The 22731-nt window shown below is 38.1% G+C and overlaps 1 protein-coding gene across 1 annotated transcript; it reads left to right on the top strand.

The window, feature by feature from the left end:
* Window positions 1-564: 564 nt before the first annotated feature.
* Window positions 565-22285, top strand: DENND6A (DENN domain containing 6A). Its single transcript, XM_066195164.1, is given in 21 exon segments — window positions 565-577; window positions 580-863; window positions 3407-3445; window positions 3552-3594; window positions 6271-6383; window positions 7362-7442; window positions 7818-7923; window positions 9032-9111; window positions 10545-10607; window positions 11253-11308; window positions 11592-11714; window positions 11889-11984; window positions 14038-14132; window positions 15866-15931; window positions 16021-16085; window positions 16730-16819; window positions 17516-17569; window positions 17652-17761; window positions 18318-18420; window positions 19874-19948; window positions 20423-22285. Coding segments are annotated over 21 exon segments (1887 nt in total). The 3' UTR covers window positions 20555-22285.
* Window positions 22286-22731: the final 446 nt, after the last annotated feature.

The raw sequence follows: 22731 nt of genomic DNA, 5'->3' as shown, positions 1-22731 counted from the left end.
TTTTTGTTAAATAAATGAGCTATTTAGCACTTTTAACTCTACAAAATGTTTCATAATGAAATATAAATAGCTGTTGGACCGTGCTAAAAGAATATCTGAAAGCTCTTACATTATTAAAGAGCTTGGGCTTTGGCTAAGGCACTAGAAGAGGGTTTAAGAGATTTGGATGCTTTTTTAATTATCCCAATTTCCTATGAGGGTGAAGCTGCCAGAGGGGTGTTTCCATGTCCCTCCCGTGCCGTGCTCAGGGTGCACAGGACACGATGGGGACACGCCTGGTAATTACTTGGCGGCCATGTCGGCCCCAGCAGGTGCCGTCACTGACGCGTCGAAGAGGAAAAGAAAGCCGATTGATCCGCGGCCTGCAGAGTTCCCCCGGCGGGCTCCCCGGGCCGGGTGCGGTGTGTGCGGCGCCGGCAGAGCAGCCGCTTGCCCCGCCCGAGCAGCGCCGCCCGCCCGGTGCCCGTTCGGAGGGGCCGCGCGGGGCCGGCCGCACCGCAGCCCTTGCCTGGCGGGCCGCGGGGAGGCGCTGCCTCCCTACCGCCCCCCCCCCTCCCCGCAGGAATGGTTTGGCCTCCCCCGGTGCCCGCTTGGCCCCTCCCACTGCGAGCGGCTCCGGGGGGAGCGGGCGGGGCGACGCGAGTCACCTGACCCGGCGCGGCGGGGCCGGGGTCGGGGCCATGTCGCGGCGGGAGCGGGGCCCGGAGCCGGGCGGTGCCGAGGCGGCTGCGGAGGATGCAGAGCCTGCGGAGCCGGAGAGTCCCGACCAGTGCCTGTCGCTGCTGCCCTGGGACCGCTTCTCAGCCTGGCTGCACTGTGTATGCGTGGTGGGCTTCGACCTGGAGCTGGGCCAGGCCGTGGAGGTACGTGCGGCGGGGGGCACCGCTCGCCCCGCGGCCTGCGGGCTACGCCGGGGCCCCGCCGGAATCGGGCGCTTCCTCTGGTCCCGGTGTTGCACAGAGGCGGGGAAAGCTCGGCCGTGCTTGAGGAAACGTGGTTGTGCCGGGCCCCAGAGCGGCGAGCGGGGCAGCGCCCTGGGGAACCCGCTCGGCTGTCCCGGGTGAGGCTGCTGGTTTTCGGGCAGCTCTTCTCATGGTGCTGCTTGTGCTCTCAGTGGGCGCTCTTAAATGGTTTGCATCACGTCCCGAGATTTGTATGAAGCGCTTCGTGTGCTTTCTTTGCATACAAACAGCGCTGATTTCTATGGCATCTAGGTGTTAAAAAGTGGGATAATAAGGGGAATGTGAGTGGTCCTCATAATTAACAGCGTTCTCCAGGTCGCTGCGGTGTGTGGAAAGGTACTCCACGGATTTGACGCGTTTTCCTTCAGCACAAGCTGGATGCCGGCCCGTGACAGTGTCACAGCTACGGCTGCGACTCCCAGCTGTGCCCTGTGTGCAACAGGCGGGGATAGCTGTGGCACGGCTTTGGGAGTGCTCGGGGAGCTCACGCTGCTGGGAAATGGAGAGAAGAATTAGCGTTCGGACCACTTTCGCATCCTGTTTCGCCCTGTTCACCATGTGACTGTGCAGCAAACTATTGGCCTTTAGGGAAAGTGTGTTTTTCTTTCTCTTGCCTTAAAAGGGTGCCAGCATAAATGCATGGCAGACTGGCCTAAAATTCACCCAGTCAAGCTATTATAATATGTAAAATACATAACTGTTGGCCACAGAGAAATGCAGAAAAACAGCATACTGTGATAATTATCTGAGTTCTCTTCCCTGGATGTTACGAGGTGGTGTTAACAACAAAGACAAGTGCTTCTGTATAAGCGTTTCTGTATAATCTGTGACCTGGGCAGCTGTTGTGCTCAGTGGCTCTGAGCTCTGTCCTGGCTGCAGACTTCTGAGCTGATACTCATGTTAATTTAACGGGGTGCATAAAATGAGACTTAAAATGTCTACGGAACTCAGAACTAAGGCCTGTTTTTTTTTGTTTTGTTTGGGTTTTTTGTTTTATTGTTTGTTTTTTCCAGTACGTAGCTGCAGGAAGAATAATTTGCTTTAGTTTATATAGGAATTCTGGGAAGAAACACCTGCTAGTGAGGAGAATGAGTATGAATTCAAGTCTGTATGCTAATCTTTTGACTAAATGTGGATAATTTCAGCATCATTCAGCTACTGAAAGAGTAATATTCGGTGTACAGCTGCTTAGCATAAGATAGCAAAGGGAAGTATTAAGAGTTGGAAAAGAGATGGTGATGGGTTTACCACATGCGGAATGCAGGTGTTCCACTTGTATATGCTTTCAGCTTCAGTTGTGCTAATAATGTCTTACACAGCTGGACATCATCTGATAGGAGACTGAGGGGAAAAAATGCCCTGAAGATTTTATGGCTGGAGGACAGAAAGGTGCTTAGTCAGAGGTCAGCCATTGGGGATATCTGTTGTTTTCTATAGAGTAGGATAGTGTTATCTTACCAGGAGATACATGTGCGTACATTGAGTAGAACAAGATTAAATGAGCTAATAGGATGTTAGCTGTGTGGTCAGGTGAGGACTCTCCATGAAGCTACTGTTCCTGCATTGAACTTCTGCTCTTCGGCTAGGTCCCATCTTTGGAAGTCCTGAAACCTTCTTTGAAACATAATCCTGGAATTTATGTCAAATTTCCTCGGCTTATAAGCTAGCCACCCATTTCAGGAGGTTTGGAGTGGGCTGTGGATTGTTTTGAGGACCTTTTTTTAGGTGAAATTTAGGTGTCTGAGGTTTGTCCTCTTTCCTGTATATTCTGTTCCCACTTGCTTGCATAACCGCTGATTTCGCACATCCTCTTTTTCGAAATAATGGTGCTTTCACTTCTTAGGTTGTGTTGCACGGTTTTTGATTTCTGTGCTGTAAAAACTTACTACATGATCTATTTTTTCTGTAAGTACAAAAAGCCGTGACTCTGAGTTTATTCCTTGAGCTTTCACAGTTGTCATTAGGGACTAGTGTTCATCCTTCAAGAGCTCGTAATAATACAGATCGTGTTTTGTGGTTGAATTTTGGTTACTCCAGCCTAATTTTTGATTGCAACAGATATCAGACAATAATGTGCTTTAAATGTAGTCATCTACTGCATTTTGCATGTACAAGGTAAATCTAAAAGATGTAATCTTGCTCTCCTTTGAGACCTTTTGCACCAAAAATCTCAAGTACTCCGAACATACACTCTGAAAATAATTCTTTAAATGAACGTGTGTGGTCTCTAACTGGCATCCAAAATACCTTGTAAACATGGGTGATCAAGAAAACTTAAAAACATATGAAGATAAGAACTGAGACATAATATTAATAGCTTACAATTGCAAATATCCTAAAGCTGGGAAGGTGTTTGAGGGTTGTATTGTTAAAATATTTGATGGAAACTTACTGCTTATACCCAGCTTATTTTCAAATAAAATAATACTGTTTTTTTCTTGTAGGTGATATATCCTCCACATTCCAAACTCACTGATAAAGAGGTAAGTCATAGTTGCTGTATATCATTTGGTTTTAGCTTAGGAAATATATAAATATAATATATCTCAGGAGATATAACAGCTCTCTTTTCTTTTCCCTACCTTTTAGAAAACCAATATTTGCTATTTGTCTTTTCCAGATTCTAATTCGGGTAAGTGCTTTCTTCACCCTGTAGTTGTCTGTTGTTGGGCCAAACCATGTTTAAAAAGAATTTGTCGGGATGTATTCTGGGCTTTAGATCAAATACGTATTTATACATCTTAATTAATATTGCAATACAGAAATGTTGCAGCTGAGGTTAAATATAAAACTGCAACTGTCTGCATTGCAGTGAGGTCTGAGGATTCTTCTCTGGTTTATGTAAGTGTGTGAGACCTTCCAGATGATATTTGTGCAGACGTTTTCAGAATACTCAGCAACTAAAGAATTAACATCTTAATCTTGGTCTTTGAACAAAATAATAGTTTTGTCACTGTAGAGAGGAGAGTAGGCATGGAATTTAAAGGACTTAATAAAGCAGATGGAAGTATATGGAACCCTCTTCTCTTAAAGGACTAAATATATATTTTCTAAGTTTGTAACAGTGAAACTGACTTTTAAATTCAAAAGCATTTTGAAAAAACAGTTGTGAAGGGAAAACCTCAGCTATTTTCTCCATTCTTGTTGTGCCTGTAGCTGTGTGTGGTCCTGCTTGTTAAATTATTCTTGGTTCTAAACTTCTGCTCTTCTGCTGCCAAAGAGAAATTGGGACATGTGGCTGATGGGTTGGACCACCTGCAAAAAGCAATGGCAGAAGTTCAGACGCTTCCTTTCACATTTATTTCTGTACAAAAGCCAAAACATGCAGGATCAGCACTGTGCCTGTAACTGCATTGACTCTGTGCTTTTGAATGCTCTGCAGTATGACAGCTCGGATGGGGGTGATGCAGATGTGGGCTTTTAATGGGTGTGAGCTCTCTCTTATGTAATTTTACAAAGTCTTTTGGCTAGTTTTTCTCCTTTGTCTAAATGTCACTAAAATTAATATATTTTTCCTGTTCTTGCTATTCTCTATGTAAATAGAGGCACAGCTTCTTTCTGTTAGTGAAGTATGAGTTAACTGTATCTTTTAATTACTCTCATTGTTAATGGTTATAAATATCTTCAGTCTTTAAAAGGTGTCTTGAAAGTACAAAATCATGTGTTTTTTAAAAAAATTTTTGGTGTGTTTTTTCAAATAAGAGTGTAGTAAAGTTGCTTCAGGCAGAATAGGTATATGTAAGGAGGTTTTGCTTTCAGCAGGGAAAAATTCCACTTTTTTGCTTTTTATAATGTCCCTATTAAGATCTGTTTGTTCTTGGTCATTCTTGGTAGGCTTAAGTTTCAAATGATGTAGGGGGAATAACCTGTGTAAAACCTGCCTTCCACAAGGCTGGAAGTGTATCCTATCTGTTAGGATTCATTTTTTCATCATAGGCCTTAACATAAAAAGAAAAGCTTTATGTAATACGACAGTGAAGGAAGTTGTTGGCTTGCAGCTGAATTCAAGGTCAGTCCATCCCAGACTTTCATGGCTCGAAAGGTTAATTCAACTTTTTTCTCTTATTACTACAAAGAGATATTATTCCAGTACTTGTGGCTGTGAATTTAGAGAAGAACATTGATTTAATCAGCTACTACACTTGTGGTTTTAAGCTGAATTTTACAGTACAGTTATCTTTAAAATAATGCTTTAACTTTCTCTGCATGGAAAATTGAAAAAAAATAGACATTTACCAATCTTTTCTGGAAGAGCTTGTTAAATAAGAAGACATCGCATTCTGAATGTTATTTCAGCATATTAATGATTAAGGGTAATTTAGGTCTTCTGTGTGTAGGTTTTTATAATAGTTTGTGAGGGGTTTTTTTTCATTTGGATGAAGGGAGAACGCTTTGAAAAGTCGAATCAAATATTTAGTGTTGTGTCGTTGGCATGTGCTGTGTTTTTTCTTGTTGCATCTGTATTGCTGAGCACTAGCAGTTACCTGTTGGAATTGAATCATTGGTCCCATCGCACCATGTTTGGTTAGCTACTTTTGGTTTTGTCTTGGTGCAGTGAGGGTTTCTGATTGCAGCTTCAAGGGTTCTGAGACTCAGCCCTGGGTGCTCTGGGCGTGTCAGTGTTAACTCTGCACATCTGACTGAGGGGTTGGGCTGTCTGTGCTTGCTGTAGTGGAATGTGTGGGACTGAAAGAGAAGATGAATGGAACTTTAAAGTCTGGTGAAACAGTTCCCTGGAGAATTAGTTTTGTTTTTCTTTAAGAAATTAATTTTGATAGAAATGAAGGAAAGCTTCACTCCTCTGGGATATTACTGGGAAGTCGTACTCAATTTCACTCAGTTTTCAGAAATTAGCTTTGCAGCTTTCAAAGTGATGAATCCTAGACCTGTCTGTGGAGTTACAGGTTGGCATAATGCACTCCTACAGTGTGATTTCTGTGTGAACTGTAGGGAGTCAAAAAAAGAGGCAAAGTGCAGCCATGTAGCAGAGGAATGATGTGGCTGAAATGATCAAAACTATACAGGCATGCCAATGAAATGGGTAATGCCAGTAGGAGAACAGCCATTTGACCTGTTTGAGGACATGATTGTCACTGTGAGGCAGTGAATTTTTTTTCCTTGTTGCAGACAGTATATTTACTGTTGCCAAAGATGACAAATTTTTCACTTATAAATATATAAATGTTCACAAGAGCAATGCAAGATAAATGAACCAAAACTCAGATACCTCTTTGGCTGTAAGCATGTGCTCATGTTAAACAAGGCTCAAACTCAGAATACTGTGTTTGTTATCTCTTCTCACATGTAGGTTGTCTTGGGGACACACAATTTTGTTTTAGATTCCGACGGTCTCCTGGAAGGAAGGTCTCTTTGTGTTGTTTTCTGGACCAATTGGATAGAGATCTACCAGTTTACTTAAAGGTTGGAAATGAGAAAAAATGAAGTTAAATTTCTTTTGGGTAATGTTAATTTGTGGGTCCTCACCTTTAAATATAACATTTGAAAAGAAAAATCTCTCAACTGGATGTCCTGAAAGTCAAAACACATGTTTGTTGTAGCATGGTATAATAATAATAATAATAATAAGTTTCATAAGCTATTCCTTGTTTTATTAGTGTGGATTTCGGATTACAGGGAATTAAATTGAAGCCCAGATCTATTTCATTATTGACTACAAACCTGTAGATCAAATTGTAAGATCCATTACTGTTGTGGAAATATGAAATTCTTTATAACTTAATTTTAAAAATTCCAAGCAACTTGGGCTATCTCAGTTTCCACCCTTTCACTTTTTGAAGATGGACCAGTTACCTAAAAGAGGTAGTGGCCAAAAGTTGTTCTCATCACGTCCATAGGGAATACTGAAGCCTCTGGGAGCCTGAGTCTCAAACTCAATTTAATTCTGTTTATGTGGCAAATACTTGAATTCCTGTTTGTAGGAAGGATGTAGCTGATGTCTTGTCTTTGAAATGTGAGAACCTACTTCCTTTATATTCCAAGAACCTTTTGTGAAACTAATACATTGAAAGACTAGGTTTTAGCTCCAAGTCAGGGCTTTAAGGTTTTTAACTGCTAAAATCTTTCTAGTGCTGCTTTCTAGAATTATAAAAGTTGATTTATTCCTCAAGAAATTATTTCTATTTTTGATTTTACAGTGTGTCAGGAGAATGTAGATATGAAAATAATAAAGCCAGAAAGCTGTTTCCCCATGCTGATGTTTTCTCTTTGAAGTACTTACTAAAAAAGATGATGCTAATAAACACAGTAATCCTTCCAGTTTATTATATCTGATCAACTTTGGAGGTCGCAGGGGCATAGGCTTTTAATCTGTATGTTGAATGCTTCAAAAAGGATGGCAGTAACAGGTGGTTGTATTGAATTCTTTCCTTTCTTTTGCAGAAAGATTCAGCATATTACTATGGCTATGTGTATTTCAGACAAGTTCGAGACAAATCATTAAAAAGAGGCTATTTTCAGAAGGTAATTCCAGTTCTTTTAGGAAAATATTAATTTGGAAATTAATTTCATTTAGTGACTGTAGAGAAAGAGGAAAACTGTGTTGCTCTCTAACTAAATTAGTTGCTAATTTATAGTGAATTGGTCTAATTTTACATCAGCTATGCTATGTTTGTGCTCTGCTGTCAGAAGAGATAGTTTTGTGTTTGTGTTTAAAAACAAAAAGTTGGGAAGTTTTGGGAGTTGTTTGCAGCTTACCTGTAGACAGATGTGTGGTTGGCTTGCATGTGTGCCGTGTGTGAGAAAAGTCTCACTTGGTGTTGTTTGAGGGTAACAGGTGCAGTAGAAACTGAGGTAAAGTGTTGACTTGCAATTCTGTTTTGTTACTCTTTATTCCAGTCGCTGGTCCTCATCAGCAAGCTGCCTTATGTCCATCTCTTTCGTACCATGCTTAAGCAAATAGCACCAGAGTATTTTGAAAAAAGTGAAGCTTTCCTGGAAGCAGGTAGTGGTCCTGTAATGTTGAGCTCTTACACTATCACATGATACTTCTGGAGAAATAACCAACACTGTCGTGTTCTAGTTTGTGATTTTGTCTTCTTGCAGGGTAGAGGGTTGAAATTTTAGCAAACTGGCTTGACTTCTAGATCATTGAACAGAGCTAATTGAATTCTGGATCTTCCCTGGGAGAGTTGGAGGTTCCTCCTGAAACACATCTAGGGTTGAGTGTTTCAGAACCAGCTGTTGGGCACGTGGCAGCTGGAGCTGATGGCAATCCTTAGTTTGCACTCTTCACCCCCTAAGTTCTTCTGGGCAGTCTGACAAGTTTTGCTAAGCAACTGTACAAATGTCGTCTTGCTTGAGGTTTGGTTTTTTGTGTGTGTGTGATTTGTTTGTTTTTGACTAAATGGAAAAAGTGACAAAGCAGCACTGGTAACAGGTGCCTCAGCCTTACTGCGGAGCTGAAAGAGCTGGGGAAGGACAAGTAGAAAAGTTATTTGCTCTTTGCCTGGAAGAGCACTGTTTTGTGTACTGTGCCTGTCCCATGCAACTTTCATGTTTTTTGTTTTTACTGAGCAAATTTGTGTAAACTATGAAAGAATTGCATTTTTCAATCATCTGTTTTCTTGAGAAGTTACATTATGAGCAATATAAGCTCTACAGAAACGATGAGAATTATGTGTTATATTCATAATGATTTACAAGCAAATGCTTGGAAACTTTCTAGCCAAGCTACAAACCCCAGCTTTTTCCTTAACTGCTGGTGTTTATTGGTTCTGCAGTAGCCAATATACATAAATGGAGGGTTGTTTTCAAATTTTTTTAGTATGTACTTCCATGGTTTCTCAGATAACATTTCTTCAACAAATTGTAAGCCTTGTTCCTACAAAAAATGGAAGACCAGAGAACACTGTTTTCTTGAAATGAAAATCTTTATAGTTCTAGTGGAATAATACGTAATGGCCAAAGGGCTGTAAAACTTGTTTAGTGTGATCAAGAGACAAGCAGAACTGCTGTGGACTATTTGCACTAATTGAAAGTTGCAGTGTGCACAAAGGTGACTCTGTGATCATGGTTTATAATTTGCAGAAACTGTTGTATTTTTCTTTCAGTTTGTAGTGACATTGATCGTTGGCCACCACCAGTTGCAGGGAAAGTTCTGCAGTTGCCTATTATGGGTGTTATTATGAAGGTAAGGACTCCTGCCCTTGTCTTTTCTGAGGGTGCACACCTTTTACTGTACAGTTCCTCACTGCCTTGTGACTTATTTTCATTGTCCTGTTCCTCCAAACAGGAGTAGAGGTGTTAGCAGCACTCAGAGTGAAGGTCTGGGAGGTCTTGATCAGGTGCTTTGATTGGTGGGAGGAGGGCAGGATCTTTTATAGTGCTTAGGTTAATATTTAATTTTAGTAGCTACTAAAAAGTGATGTTTCAATACAACTATTAATTGCAGTGTCTGTATTATCCCTCTGGAATTTGCATTCTAGGAGAATTTAGTGCTAATTATATTTGTCAAATTAAACATAAAGTAACACTTGAAAATACTGAGAGTTAAATTCCAGTCAAGCAAATTAAATATATTGATGGAAATCATTCTCATTCCTGAAAGTTGACAAGTAAAAATCTTTTTTGTCCCACACACCAGAAATAATTGCTTGTGCTGTTTATATTTTTGAATGGCAGTGAAATATGTCTGAAGAAAGTTATTCAAGAAGTTGTATCTAGCACATAGGGAAGAACTGTAGAATTTAAACAGCAGTTAAGAACTGGACCTCTCGTAGTCGCATTAATTTCATAATTCAAATGAAATACAATTAAATGGATTTGATTAAATCAGAGGTTACAGCCAGAAGTACCTTCTCGGCAGGTACTCTCAAGTTTATGGAAAGACATGTGTGCATCACCAGGGAGAGAAAGAAGTTTCTGAAGCTGTTCTAAAAGCAGAAATTTAATAAAATGGTGTTGAGTGATGAGGAGTGTCAGATATGTCTTGTTTGGGTATTGCCTGCATTTATCTCATCAATAATTCTTACCCATGAGAACTGAAATTGCATTCCTAAACTGAGTAAAGCCGTAATTTGCTGCCCAGTGATATTGTCCCTGGGTTTTTACACTGCTTGAGCTGTTTTAAGTGTTGTGTATAAATGATATCCATTTGTGCATACCAGCTTCCAGTATGATTAAATTTGTAGTACTCAAGACTTACAGATGCAAACTGTGAGGTCGAAGTATACTTATGTTCAGACTATTTGGATTCTGTCTCACTCGCCAGAATATCTTGATGTTTTTAGGAGGGAATTTTTTCTAAAGGTAATTCTGTACCATCTTAAACCCTCAAGACCTTATTTCAGATCATTCTTTCCAACATTTAGGGGTATTTTTATTGAAATTACAGTAACAGTTTTGACTTACTTTACCAATAGTCTCTTTTTAAACCGGAGTATTATTTTCATATTGTTATTCAATTTGCAATTGGAAATTCTGTAGGTGGAAGTTCTGTAGAGCAAATAAGCATCATGCTGCAGTATATCCTCTTGAAGTATTACAGATTGTCTCTAAGTCAGCATTGTAAGTGTCTGCTGGATTCAATACAAGGGAAAATAAATCTTTCTTTTTCTTTCCAAGTTGCGGATTCCAACATATCGTGACAAGCCTGGAACAACACCGATAGTACAGAATATGCACCAGGTAGTGATTAGATGCTGATATTATATATAGCCCCAGACAAAGCTAAAGATCTGCTTTCATTCTTTTAACTTTCATTCTTTTAACTTGTTAGAAAAGATTGGTAGCAAATCATCGTATACTATGATGATAATGAAATGCAGAATCTTTGAAACTTTGAATGGAGTAGTCCAGATCTGGATTCTTCATAGAAAGGATATTCTAACCCAGTTACCCTGAGCAGGGAGAGATATCCAGGTCCTGGAAGAAGATAGTTGGCTGACAAAATTATTAATCTGAACATTCTTTTAATGTTTGGATAGTTTGGATTATTTTGAGGATGAATCCAGAATTAAGTCTTTAGCCATGAAAGATGTTTAATAAACAAATCTGTGTGTGTCTTTGTGTGCAGTTGTTTGAAACAGCTTCAGTATTTTATATATTTTCTGGACTGAAAGCTACATGCCTGTAAGGGGGGGGGGGTGTCTTGGGAGATGTCTTACTTATAGAACACAAAGGTAGTTGTGGAAATAATACACTATATACTGCAGCAGTACATAATAAATAGACTATATACTGTCTACTGTCTGTAAGCATTTAAGGGAAACCATTTCATTTAATACCTAGGTGTTCTGATGACTAAAAACCAAGCATTGCGATGTCTTTTAGGCAGAAGCTCAGATCTCCATGGCTTTACCGACTGTTCATGAAGTAGATCTTTTCAGGTAGGAGTTTGGACTGCTTAATTCCTAGCTGTGAACTCCCACATGTTTTTTGATTTATGGCAGTTACTTCACACATCTTGTGGCTTGTAAGCTAACATTTATCAGTGTTGGCACTGCAATAAATAAGCAAGTTCATTAAATGTTCCATTTTACAAGAGTATTTTATGTTTTTCAAATTACTAATAAAATACTACCACAAACTTCTTTTTTATGCCTTTATTAATCAGAAGAAATATGTATTTTATGATGTCAAATGTATTAAAATGCCCCCGTGTGTTTTTAGGTGTTTCTGTCCGGTGTTCTTTCACATTCAGATGCTTTGGGAGCTGGTGCTGCTGGGAGAACCACTTGTTGTGATGGCACCATCACCAGCAGAGTCTTCAGAAACTGTGTTGGCCCTTGTTAGGTAAATGCAGTAGAGCTTTCTAACTATACCTGAGGGAGTCGATGTAAGATTCTAGCTGAGTGGACCTTGATTTGCTCTGTGTGACAAAGCATTACAAATTTTAGATTTGCTTGTGTCTTTCATGAAAGTTTGCACTGAATACATAAACCAGCTGATCCTTCTTGTACCTTGCAGCTGTATTTCCCCATTGAAGTACTGCAGTGATTTCAGGCCATACTTCACCATCCACGACAGTGAATTCAAAGAATACACAACTCGCACACAAGCCCCGTAAGTAAATCAAACTCTCTGGAAAAGATGTTGCTCAAAGCCACTTGTAACCATACATTTCTATTAAAATACTGTTTAACTACTCTGGATTTCTATCATCAGAGAATTAGGTTTAGACTTTTTTTTTTTTTTTTTTGGGTAAGATTTATCTTGCAGAGTGCAGTAATTAGCTGATTTAAGTTTTTATCCCAGTTAGATATGACTAAGAAGTTACAAAACAATGCCATAATTAAACTAGGCTTGACTTTCATAGGATACTTCTCTACAGAATAAGTCAAACTGCAAGTGTGAAACCAGAAAAATTCCTGCTTTTCCATAAGGGTTTGTCTGTGCAGCACCAGCTCCAGGGTAACTCCTTGGGAAATTCTGCTGTAATTGTTTTAATTTTTAATTAACTGCTAGATGAAGTGACTTGTAGAATTCAACATCCATACAGCTATTTTATAAAGCTAAGTCAGTTGGTGCTCTAGTTGAGACAATTTAAAAATCAAATATTTCTTCACTAAATTTATTAGGTTATTAATGTAAGTAAGTCAGAAATTAAGCTTATTTTTTTAAGTGTGAATGTCCAAAACCAGTGATGTTCGAAACTGCTTTAAGGAAATGGTTTTTTCCCCCTTTATTATTTTAAAATCCTGCTCTTATTTTGAGAGCATACACCTCCAGTATTTCTTGATATATTTTATTTAAATGCAGCTTGATTTGGGAATGGAATGCATATGTTAGGTTCACTTATTTTTTAATAGATAAATTTCTTCTAATGGTAGAACAGGCAGAGGTTGTTGATTTGGATTTTTTGTTTGCTTTGTTGGTTTTTTATTGCAGTTTTCCTCACAACGGATGTATTGCCAGAGATAGAGCAGTGGAGAAACACATAAACGTAGGCAATATGTTTTAGATTGTGTTCCATGAGAATGGTGATGCAGTATGTAATTTAGTTGCTAAGAAAACATTCCAGGAAGAATTTGGTTAAACTTTAGTAACCCATGTTTCAAAATTCCATCCACTCTTCTGTAGCAAAATAGAAAGGTTGGTCACTACACGGATTAGTACTTGAAATAGCGCGGAAATTGCCCTGACTTTCTTATGGAAAACAAAAAGTTGGAAAGATTGGAAATAGGTTTTTAAAACCATGGCTCTAAGAAGGTGAAGAACTTAAATGATGCTGATTCTATGTATTTTATTCTCCTAGTAAGAGGGGAGCAGGGAAACTTACAGGTACTGTGCAGAAAGTGTTAAATTTTGGGATTTTTAAGATCAGTCTAACAAAATGATGATAACCTATTTTTAAGATGGCAGTTTCAGTGAGACAGTGCTATTCCTTAGCTGATGTTTGACTGTAAAATGGATGGTGACCATTATGTTGAAAAACATGTTCATATCTCATCATATCAGTGCTATAGATCCCAAATTTTGCAGGCCTTTGCTGTAGCAGCAGCACTGTGCTCTTACTGCCTCTTGTTCCCTTTGTGCCCCTGTGCACCCCTCAAGCCAGATGCCAAGCACAGAGCAGGCAGAAAAATCTGGCAGAGTGTGAGCTGGAGCACAGTGCTCTTAATGTGCTTGTGCTACATCACTTGGTAACTGCTGCTTAAAGCAAGTGGGATATTAAGTGTCTCATTTTCTTAATGACATGCACGTTCAAGTACTGAGAGTTTGTTATAATCAAACATTGAAAAGTAGCAATTTGTCTTTGAAATATGGGTCAGATTCCTGCTCATAAAAAAACCAAACATAAAACCAATACATCACAAACCCTCAATAACAGATAACGAGCTGTTCTCACCATTGCAAGTGGGCAGAATTTAGGCAAGTCTAAGCAGATGATGTCATTTTTATTCTTCACTGTTGTTTCTTCTTTAAGATGCCTCTGTCTTATTTTCTGAAACATTGAAACTTTGATAAACATTTGTGCTCTTATGTGCAATTTAAAGTGTAACTCTTAAATATCAAAGGAAAATAATTTCAAGTTAAGAATTTAATCTGACCTTTTGTATTTGTTAAGGCGGAAGGTCTTCCTGTCGTATTTTAAACATGGTCATTATTTTTCTAGGCCATCTGTCATTCTAGGGGTGACAAATCCCTTTTTTGCTAAAACACTTCAGCACTGGCCTCACATTATCCGAATTGGAGATATCAAACTTCCAGGTAAAATAGAAGTATTTTTTACAGTGCTGTGCCAAGGGATTTAACTGTGCGCTTATTTATTTACAGACATATGTAATTATGTTCCATTTATTTAGTTTAATGCTAACTAAATTTTCATGCGTGTAAATCTGTAAAGTGAAGTTAGAATCTTGACTGCTCTATGTCTTGTCCTTTTAAATCTATGTATCTTAAATGTAAAAGGTAAGTAATACTCACTAGTAATAATGCTCTACCTTTCACAGAGTCCTGATTTTGTATCTCTACCAATAAGGTTTTAAAATGAGACATAATATGTGACTGATGTTAATTTTAGTGTGAGCAGAGTGTAATAAATCAGTCACAGCCAGCACAGAACATAGCACAAGTTGTGAAAGTGACATTTGAACCTTACGGTAAAATAAAAAATTGTTAACAATATTTTGATAATATATTTCTAATCTGGCAGTATTCCAATTATTATTAATTGTTCAGTCTGGATGATTTCCTTACATGATTGAATAGAATTTTCATGTAATGTCTGGATAATACGTCAGTTGTCACCACTCTAATTTTTGTATGAAATTCTTGAATGAAGCTGTTTGCTGCTACAGGTTCACTATGCTGTTCTGACAGTGGGAATGCATAAATACGCAATTAAGATAAAACACCAAACATTTAATTTTTGTAGTATGAGTTGATTTTAACTTCTGAGTACACTGAATTAATTAAGGATTACGTACCGTGTTCAATATAATTAGGCAAGGTTTTGCTTTACTTTAAAATACCATGTCCATCTATGTCAGAATACCTGTGGGAGGTTAGGGTGGTGTGGGGAAGAGTTACTTTGCTGCTGTGTTGCTAATGTTTGGAAAGTGGAAGCTTAATTAACCTTTGAAAAGCCATGTTAGCAGGTAGCCTTCAAATCTGATACATAGTTTCAAGTATGAAACTCTAGTTTTGATGTAGCTATGGGAAATGCGTAGTCAGGAAGTTCTAGAGATGTGTCTGTAAGACCTGTCATTAAAAATTTATATTTTATTTCTTTAGGGACAAAGAACGGGTTCTGATTATTTTTGTTGGGGATTTTTTTCTTCGTTTTCCCCCCACTCTGCAGTTTCAAGAACAATTTAACTGCTACTGTTTCTAAAGTCGAACATCCAAAATAGATTTAGGAGGAAGGTTCTGCTGAGGTTGCAAGACTGACAGGGGTTAGGGTCTCCTGGTTGGAGCAGGATAAATTGGGAAAACAAAACAAAAGCCTTTAATATGGCCTATGACAAAGGGGACGTAAATTCATTTTCTTATAATACTTAATCCATGGGTACTATTTTATTTTCTTCTATACAGCTTTTAATTGTGCCAAGGTACCAAAGATTTGTTCCCAAAAGCATTTACTCTAAGGGGAACAAAGGAAAATGGAATAAAAATGTGAAATTAAGAAAATAATTATTCTCTGTTATATATCCATATGTTAATTGGCTGCTTGGATTCAGAAGGTCATCCTTTGGCTGATTTTGTTTGTGGGGTTTTTTTGGTTCACTTTTTACTTGTTCGGGTTTTTGTTGATTTTCAGGTATTTGAGGTTTTTTTTCTTTTCAACAAGGAATGTTTATATGAAGTGAAAAGTCTATTTGCTGTTATTCATGTGTTTGCTGGGTGTTTCTGGATATGTACTTGGATTCTTGTCAATGTTTCTAATGTTTCTTACAGTATTAGATGGTCTTCAAATAAGGTGGCTTTATGTGTTTTGGCAGGTGAAGTTCCAAAGCAGGTGAAAGTGAAAAAACTGAAGAACCTAAAAACTTTGGACTCCAAACCTGGTAATATCTTCAGAGTTAAATTGCCAGTGTTTTCATTTTAAAAGGCATACCTCGTTTTCCTTTGGCTATATGCTGCTTTTTTTCTTTAGGTGTTTATACCTCTTACAAGCCATACTTGAACAAAGATGAAGAAATCGTTAAGCAGTTGCAAAAGGTAATGGTTTAGGTAATTTCTTAATGGCAACTGGTTTGTGTGTTTTGTGTACTCTTGTACAGTGGTTTTGTATAAGGCTGCACTTTATGTAATCAAAATGAAACTGGATTCTAGTTCCTTTGCCCCAGTTCATAACAAAATAGATGTATATGCACCCTTATTGTAGAAGGGCTGCTGCCTTGTTAGCAGCTTCTATAACCATATGAATGGTGGATCTCAATAAGTTAGTTTAATAATTTAGAGAATTAAAGGTATTTTATCTGTTAATCTGTTGAGGTTTTCCATCCTCTGCCACCCCAGCTCTGGTCTCTTTGGTCTAAAAGTCTCACACATGAGGTGTGTAAGAATCAGAGCTTCCAGATTTTAACTGATTTGCAAACACTTCTTTGTAGAAGCATTTCTTTCCTTGAGTTTCTTTACGTGAAAATAAGATCAGCAATTGCAAAGACAAATATCTGTACAAAAGAACTTGATGCTATTGCTTTCCTTCCTTGGTTCGGAGTAGGAAGTTCTATGTGTTGGCATATGGCAAATGAATACAGATTCATAATGAATGTTCATAAAAAGTAAACCCATCACAACTACCTACATACTTTGGAGTAACAGACTGACTGTGTTTTGTTGTTTTGGGTTTTTTTTTTAAGGGAGTACAACAGAAACGTCCTACAGAAGCACAGAGTGTGATACTTCGGCGGTATTTCTTGGAATTGACAGAAAGTTTCATTATTCCATTAGTGAGTTCTTAGACTAATGGGGTTTTTACATTAAGTAAGAAGGAGTAGTTTTTCTGGAGTTAACCTTAGTCCAGTAGCTCTCCAGTGTACCCCTGAAATCAAGCCTGGGTCCAGCACTGGGCCCAGCTGGCGAGGCACAGCTGCCTCCTGCTGTCACACCTGACACTTGGCAGTCCAGTCCCTGTGCCTCGGACACCTTGAGGCTCTGGTCATGCCTGTGCCAAGCCTTGCTAGAGCAGAGATGGCCACAGCTCAGACAGTCTTCTGTGAGTTAGCTCTAACTCTAATGTTTGGGTGAGGGACTCGGAAAATCTCTTCCAAACACTTGATACCAAGTGTGGTTACTGTTTGGAATCACCCACGATATGAAGGTACCTGTGGACTGTTCCCAAAGAAAAGAGGGATTATTTACCAGTGGCTTAAGTTCAGGATATAGATATTGTATGTGTGCATTTGCTTCCTGTCCTTCTTTGCCTCATGTCCTTGAACTTTACGGTCTTAAAAGTTCTGGAGTTGGGAAATACAGTCTGTATAAGATAAGCTCCTTCTTGTCTTCTCGTGTGGTAAATACACACAACCCCACCCTGTACTAACACTGGGAAGAGAAAATGCTGTGGTCGCAAGCAATAGGTAAACACACAACGTGGACTGTGTATCTTTAATACTGGTTATGCAAACAACCTTTCCTTTCCCCAGGAACGTTATGTGGCAAGCCTAATGCCTTTGCAGAAATGCATATCACCCTGGAAGGTAAGGAAGTATCATTTGAATGAGCTGGAAATTGGTAATTAGGTGAATTAAGGTCTGCTAATTGTTTTTTTCCTTTCCATAGAGTCCACCACAGCTGAGGCAGTTTAGCCAAGATGACTTCATGAAGACATTGGAAAAAGCAGGACCACAGCTCACCTCAGGTTTAAAAGGAGATTGGATAGGACTTTACAGGTAATTTCTTTCATCAGCATAAAAAATTATATAGATTAAAACAGATCAGTAATATTAATGCTGTTTTTTCCTGAGGAAACTTGCAATCAGGATTGATTTGAATAAGGCTTTCTTTTAGAATATATGCTTTAAAAGAAATTGATAGTGCTAAGCATACTTTACATGCGTAAATCTCTCTGCTAATGTTACAGGTTTCTGTAGATTAGTGTTGTTTGTGGTTTTATTTCTGATTCTAGCTTGATTCCTCCTTCCAATCAAACACAAAGGTAAAAATTAGGCTATTTCAAGCTGAGCCATGATTTCTTTTATCCTAAAATTCCCTAATCTTTGTGTTTCAGACACATGTTCTTTACATTCTTTTCTCAAGCCTTGTCTTAATTAGTAGAAGCACCTGATAATCTCTACTTTAGAATATTACATCTTTTTGAAAGTATATAGAGAAAGTGTTCTAATATCTTACTCAGTCTCAAATATAATTATATTTGATGATGTAGAAAACACTGTTACCTAATTGTTCTTAAAATATAAAATGTCTTTTTCTTTGGTGTTTTACCAGGCATTTTTTGAAATCACCAAACTTTGATGGTTGGTTTAGGAGCCGGCAGAAAGAAATGACACAGAAGTTAGAGGCCCTTCATTTAGAAGCACTCTGTAATGAGGTTAGAAAACTGTGTGCTTACGATTATATCCATCATCCTGTAGTAAAAATACATTCTCCCATAAGTCAGTTTTACTCCTGTTTTCCTAGGTCGAGCATGAAATTGTTGACAGTTTTGTGAATCCTGATCTAGCAAAACATGATTTTGTTAAACAAGTACAAGCTAAAGTGACACAGCAAGAGAACAATGTGAAATACACGTCACTTGTCATAACAACTGCCATCATTTGTAAAACCTACCTTTAGGTGGTACTTTTTGTTGTGTCTTTTAAATTAAAGTACACACGCCCACCCCCCCAACAAAGCTTTTTCTTCTTACTTGGCAATATTATTTTATTCAGCTTCCATCCTTGGCATTCTTGACAACATATTTTCAGTTACAATATAGTTTGAACTTTAAAGGTAAAAATTCGGCAAATTTGATATTTTAATTGACAGCTAATTAGATATATTTAGTAAATAAGCCTACAGCTGGTCCATGGAAAGCTTAGAAGTGAAGTCTGTTAATATGTAACAAAATGCCACATAACTATTCTGATGTTTTAAGATGCATTACGTAATTAAGAAGCCAAAGGGGGTATCAATATAATTTGAGTTGGAACAAGCGATAGAGAAAGGAATTGCAAGAGAAGATGTTGTACAGCCAGAGAGGGAATAGGAAGAAAAAAAACCAAAGTAAGGCGACACCACAGCTTTAAAACAAACAAACAGAATCGCTCTGGTTATTTGTCAAAAGCAATTTGTTTTATCCCTTGCATTGTCAGTTCCCAAATGTAGCAAATCCAAACAGATTATTCAAATAGAGCAGACCAAATAATTTGCAGATCAGTTATACAACTTAGATTCTATCCAACTGTATTTGACATTAACTTAATCAAAGAAAAGGAAATGTGTTAAACATTTATTACTGATTCTGCTCTTTATTGTTTTTTTTCTTTTGATCCACAAAAGAAATGTTTCTTTGTATGTGAACCAATGTCTTTCATGGGTGAGTCGTAAGGGGGTAGGGGGGCAGAACTTCCATAAGAGAATTCACTTGATTGTATCTTACCAGTTATCAACTGTGATCTCTTTGATGCCCTAGGAACAGTAAGCACTGCCCTGAACTACTTTAATACTGCATTGTGCTGGCAGTTCTGATTTGGTAATCATTCACTGCCATTTTGCATTGTAGATGCTCTTTCTCAAACTAAGCCTGTTTGGCAGGATTTTTTCCCCCTTTAATTTATTTGTATTGTGTTTGTGTGCAAGTTTGCTGTTACGTGAAGTGCTGGGCAAACATGCAAATAAAGCAGATTTTGCAGTTCACAGTAAAGACAGTGCATGAGTAAAATGAGGTTGGCAAATGGCATAAGAATAAGAAAAATACCCATTCTGAACATTAGGTATAGACCTCCTTTGAAAATTACTTATGTAACCATAAATAATTCAATGCCTAACTTTTTGTATTTTAGAACTTGGTTTTCTGGTGTCAGAAGCATACTGAGGTAGAAGCAGTGGATCTTGTCTTAAAGTTAAAAAATAAACTGGTAAGTAATTGAATTGTACATGACTTAGCTACATAAAAGCACTATATAGTTGGTTTTGCAAGTACACAAATGAAAATATTCTTCATTTAGTTTAAAGAGTCAATCATTCATTCAGGCTTTAAAAACAAAAACAGTCAATTTCAGCCATGCCTGGAAAGTTATTTGGCTTCCCAATATCATCCAGCTATGCTGGAAGCATTGTATTGCTAGGGTTTCTTTAATTAGTTGGAACTCTGTGACTGATCTGAATCCCCAGGGAAGAAGGAAACCTAATTTTGTTGTTATTTCTGAAAGTCCAAATCAGTGTTGTTCTCACTGTTGTGTGGTTGCTGAGGAAACCTGCTGTTGTCCTAATTCCTACTCAGTCAGCAAATGAGGAATTAGTTTTCCAGATTTTCTAATACATTACTTTGGTATTTCTTAAGGTAAACTTGCATTTTTAGTACAAATCATGTTTTTCTGGTACCTTTGCAGTTGCAGGCTGACAGAGAACATCTTCCTGTGAAAACCGACACGCTGAAAAAGCTGCAGACACATATCCATGATATTATACTGGCACTGCCAGATGACTTACAGGACATCTTGCTCAAAACTGGCACAACATGATTTCTACTGGGCTTTTTTGGTGCAGAAAACCAAAAGGCAAGTAGTCTCACAGAGGACAGTGGCTTACCAAGTTTGGAACACAGCTCTAAACCAGTACATTAACACTACAAATGGACTGTACTAATAGTATAGCCCACTGGATCATTCTCACTGTTTTTTCCACTTCAATGCCAATGCAACTAAAGGGATTCTTGTGTCTAATACTATTTGAAATAAGTGCTCTTAAAGAATAATAATCTGTGGGCATATGAAGCTGTGCCACAATAGGACTACAGTGCAGTGCTGGCATTGCAGAATGTTTTCCCATTGGTGCTGCTATACCCAGTCCTACTCAGGGCAATATTGATCCTGTACTGTCCTGTTGATTTAGTATCTGATTATTTTTCTGTGGTTTTTACTTTCAGTTTTTAGCTAGTGGTTAAGTCCAGCCGTCATATTGGTGATTTGGCCAGAATGCCTTATAATTGAGGTGTTTTACTGGTAAATCATGGCTTTTAAAACTGTTTCAGGAACAACTGAAATTGTCTGTTCCATTCTTAACTTCATCCATTTCTCCTTCTTACCATCTTTCCAAAAGAATACGGATTTAGCAACTTTAAAGAAGAGAAGGCAGGTGACAAAAAATTCCTGAAGGGAAGTCTCTTCCACTCAATGTCAGTTATCAGGGTGCTCTTTTACATGCCTTAAAGTAGTTACAGACTAATTTGTGGTTTTAAACTGCTGGCATCCAGGATTTCAACTGGATCACTCTTGTAAATGTAAGCATGCAGTATTCATCACAGAAAATAAACACTTTGGTGTTCTAATTGGGATTTTAAAATCGGTGATTTTGGTAGAGTTAGCTGATACACAATCTGTTTCAGTTGGAGATCATACCAGTAAGCTCCTGTTATAATTTTAACCTTTATTATTTTTGGCTTACCCAGTCAGGTGTTTGAGGTGGTGATGAGGCTGGAGAGAGAAAATGTTGGCTTCAGCTGAAAAAAGCCTCTGAACAGGTCAGACTGACAAAAAAAGATTGTAGCATGAAATTATTCTCAGTATGTGCATACAGGAGACATGCATAAAGAGTAATTTCCTCTTGCATATTAAGCAACAAGAATGGGATGTTTTATCTTCTTGAACAGGTTTCAGTGGTATATAAGAACTCAGCGGCTCCAGGTGCAGTATTCCACTTCGACCAGTTTCAAGTAGAGTAAACATAAAAATGCTATAGTGTACATACAGCGTATACTTTTATATGTCAAGTGGATTACAGTTATTAAAAAAAAAAAAACCACTCTGCTTTTAAGTGCTTGGACAGAATTTTTAAAATCTTGTGACATAATCCTGCTATAAGAATATGCTTTTGTATAACAAATATTTCATACCATCTTTCTAAAAATGTCTTATTTAGATATAAAGTGTCACAACAGTATTTTTATGAAAATAATGTATTTTAATACTGTTTTGTTTTTTATACAATTACTACCAAAAGTTTAATGTATCTATTATGTTACTTAAACTATGCCACTTCAGCATTCATTGCTAACTTGCAAATTTTTTTTTTTTTTGCACACCCTGATGAAAAGCATTTCTAATCCAGAAATTATTAAGTGGCCATTCACACCTTAAATTATCTTAAATATTTAACCTGGAGCACTGTGTCGCTTCTTGGAACCATGTAAACTGGTAACAACTATGATAACTAGCACAAGACTGCAAATACATATTTTTTTAAACAAAAATAAAGAGTTTGATTTTTAATTTTTTTTTCTTTGAAAGTTATGTGACTTAGATGATGGGTGTGTTTGGTTTGCTTGGTTTTTCCCCTCTCCTGTGGAAGCAAAGCTGTTCAGCTTGCAAAGACAGCTGCTTGATGAAGCTGTATCCCTGAGCTGACCAGAAATGTGATGGAGTGGTGGTGTAGTTTGATTATGCATCGTGGGTGGAATATGACTGAGCTGCAGGATCCTCAGCAAAGTGAATGGCAGGGCCTGGATTCTAAAGCAAATGTTTGCTAGACTGTACTCAAAGAAAAGTGACTCAAAGAACTGACACGGTGAAAGGTATCTATTAATGACCAAGATACACTAAGAATAGGCCAGCACGGAGATCCAGAAAGTAACTATTCTCATGTACAGGGAAGCTTAACTTTCCTAACCCCCCCAAAAAAGAAATGTGAATACTGAGTGCTC

The sequence above is a fragment of the Chamaea fasciata genome, unplaced genomic scaffold (assembly GCF_029207755.1).
Source record: "Chamaea fasciata isolate MVZ Bird 193981 ecotype frontalis unplaced genomic scaffold, bChaFas1.0.hap1 SCAF_13, whole genome shotgun sequence".
NCBI lineage: Eukaryota > Metazoa > Chordata > Aves > Passeriformes > Sylviidae > Chamaea > Chamaea fasciata.
The sequence above is the reverse complement of the archived record's forward strand: the minus strand, read 5'-3'. Positions and strand labels throughout refer to the sequence as shown.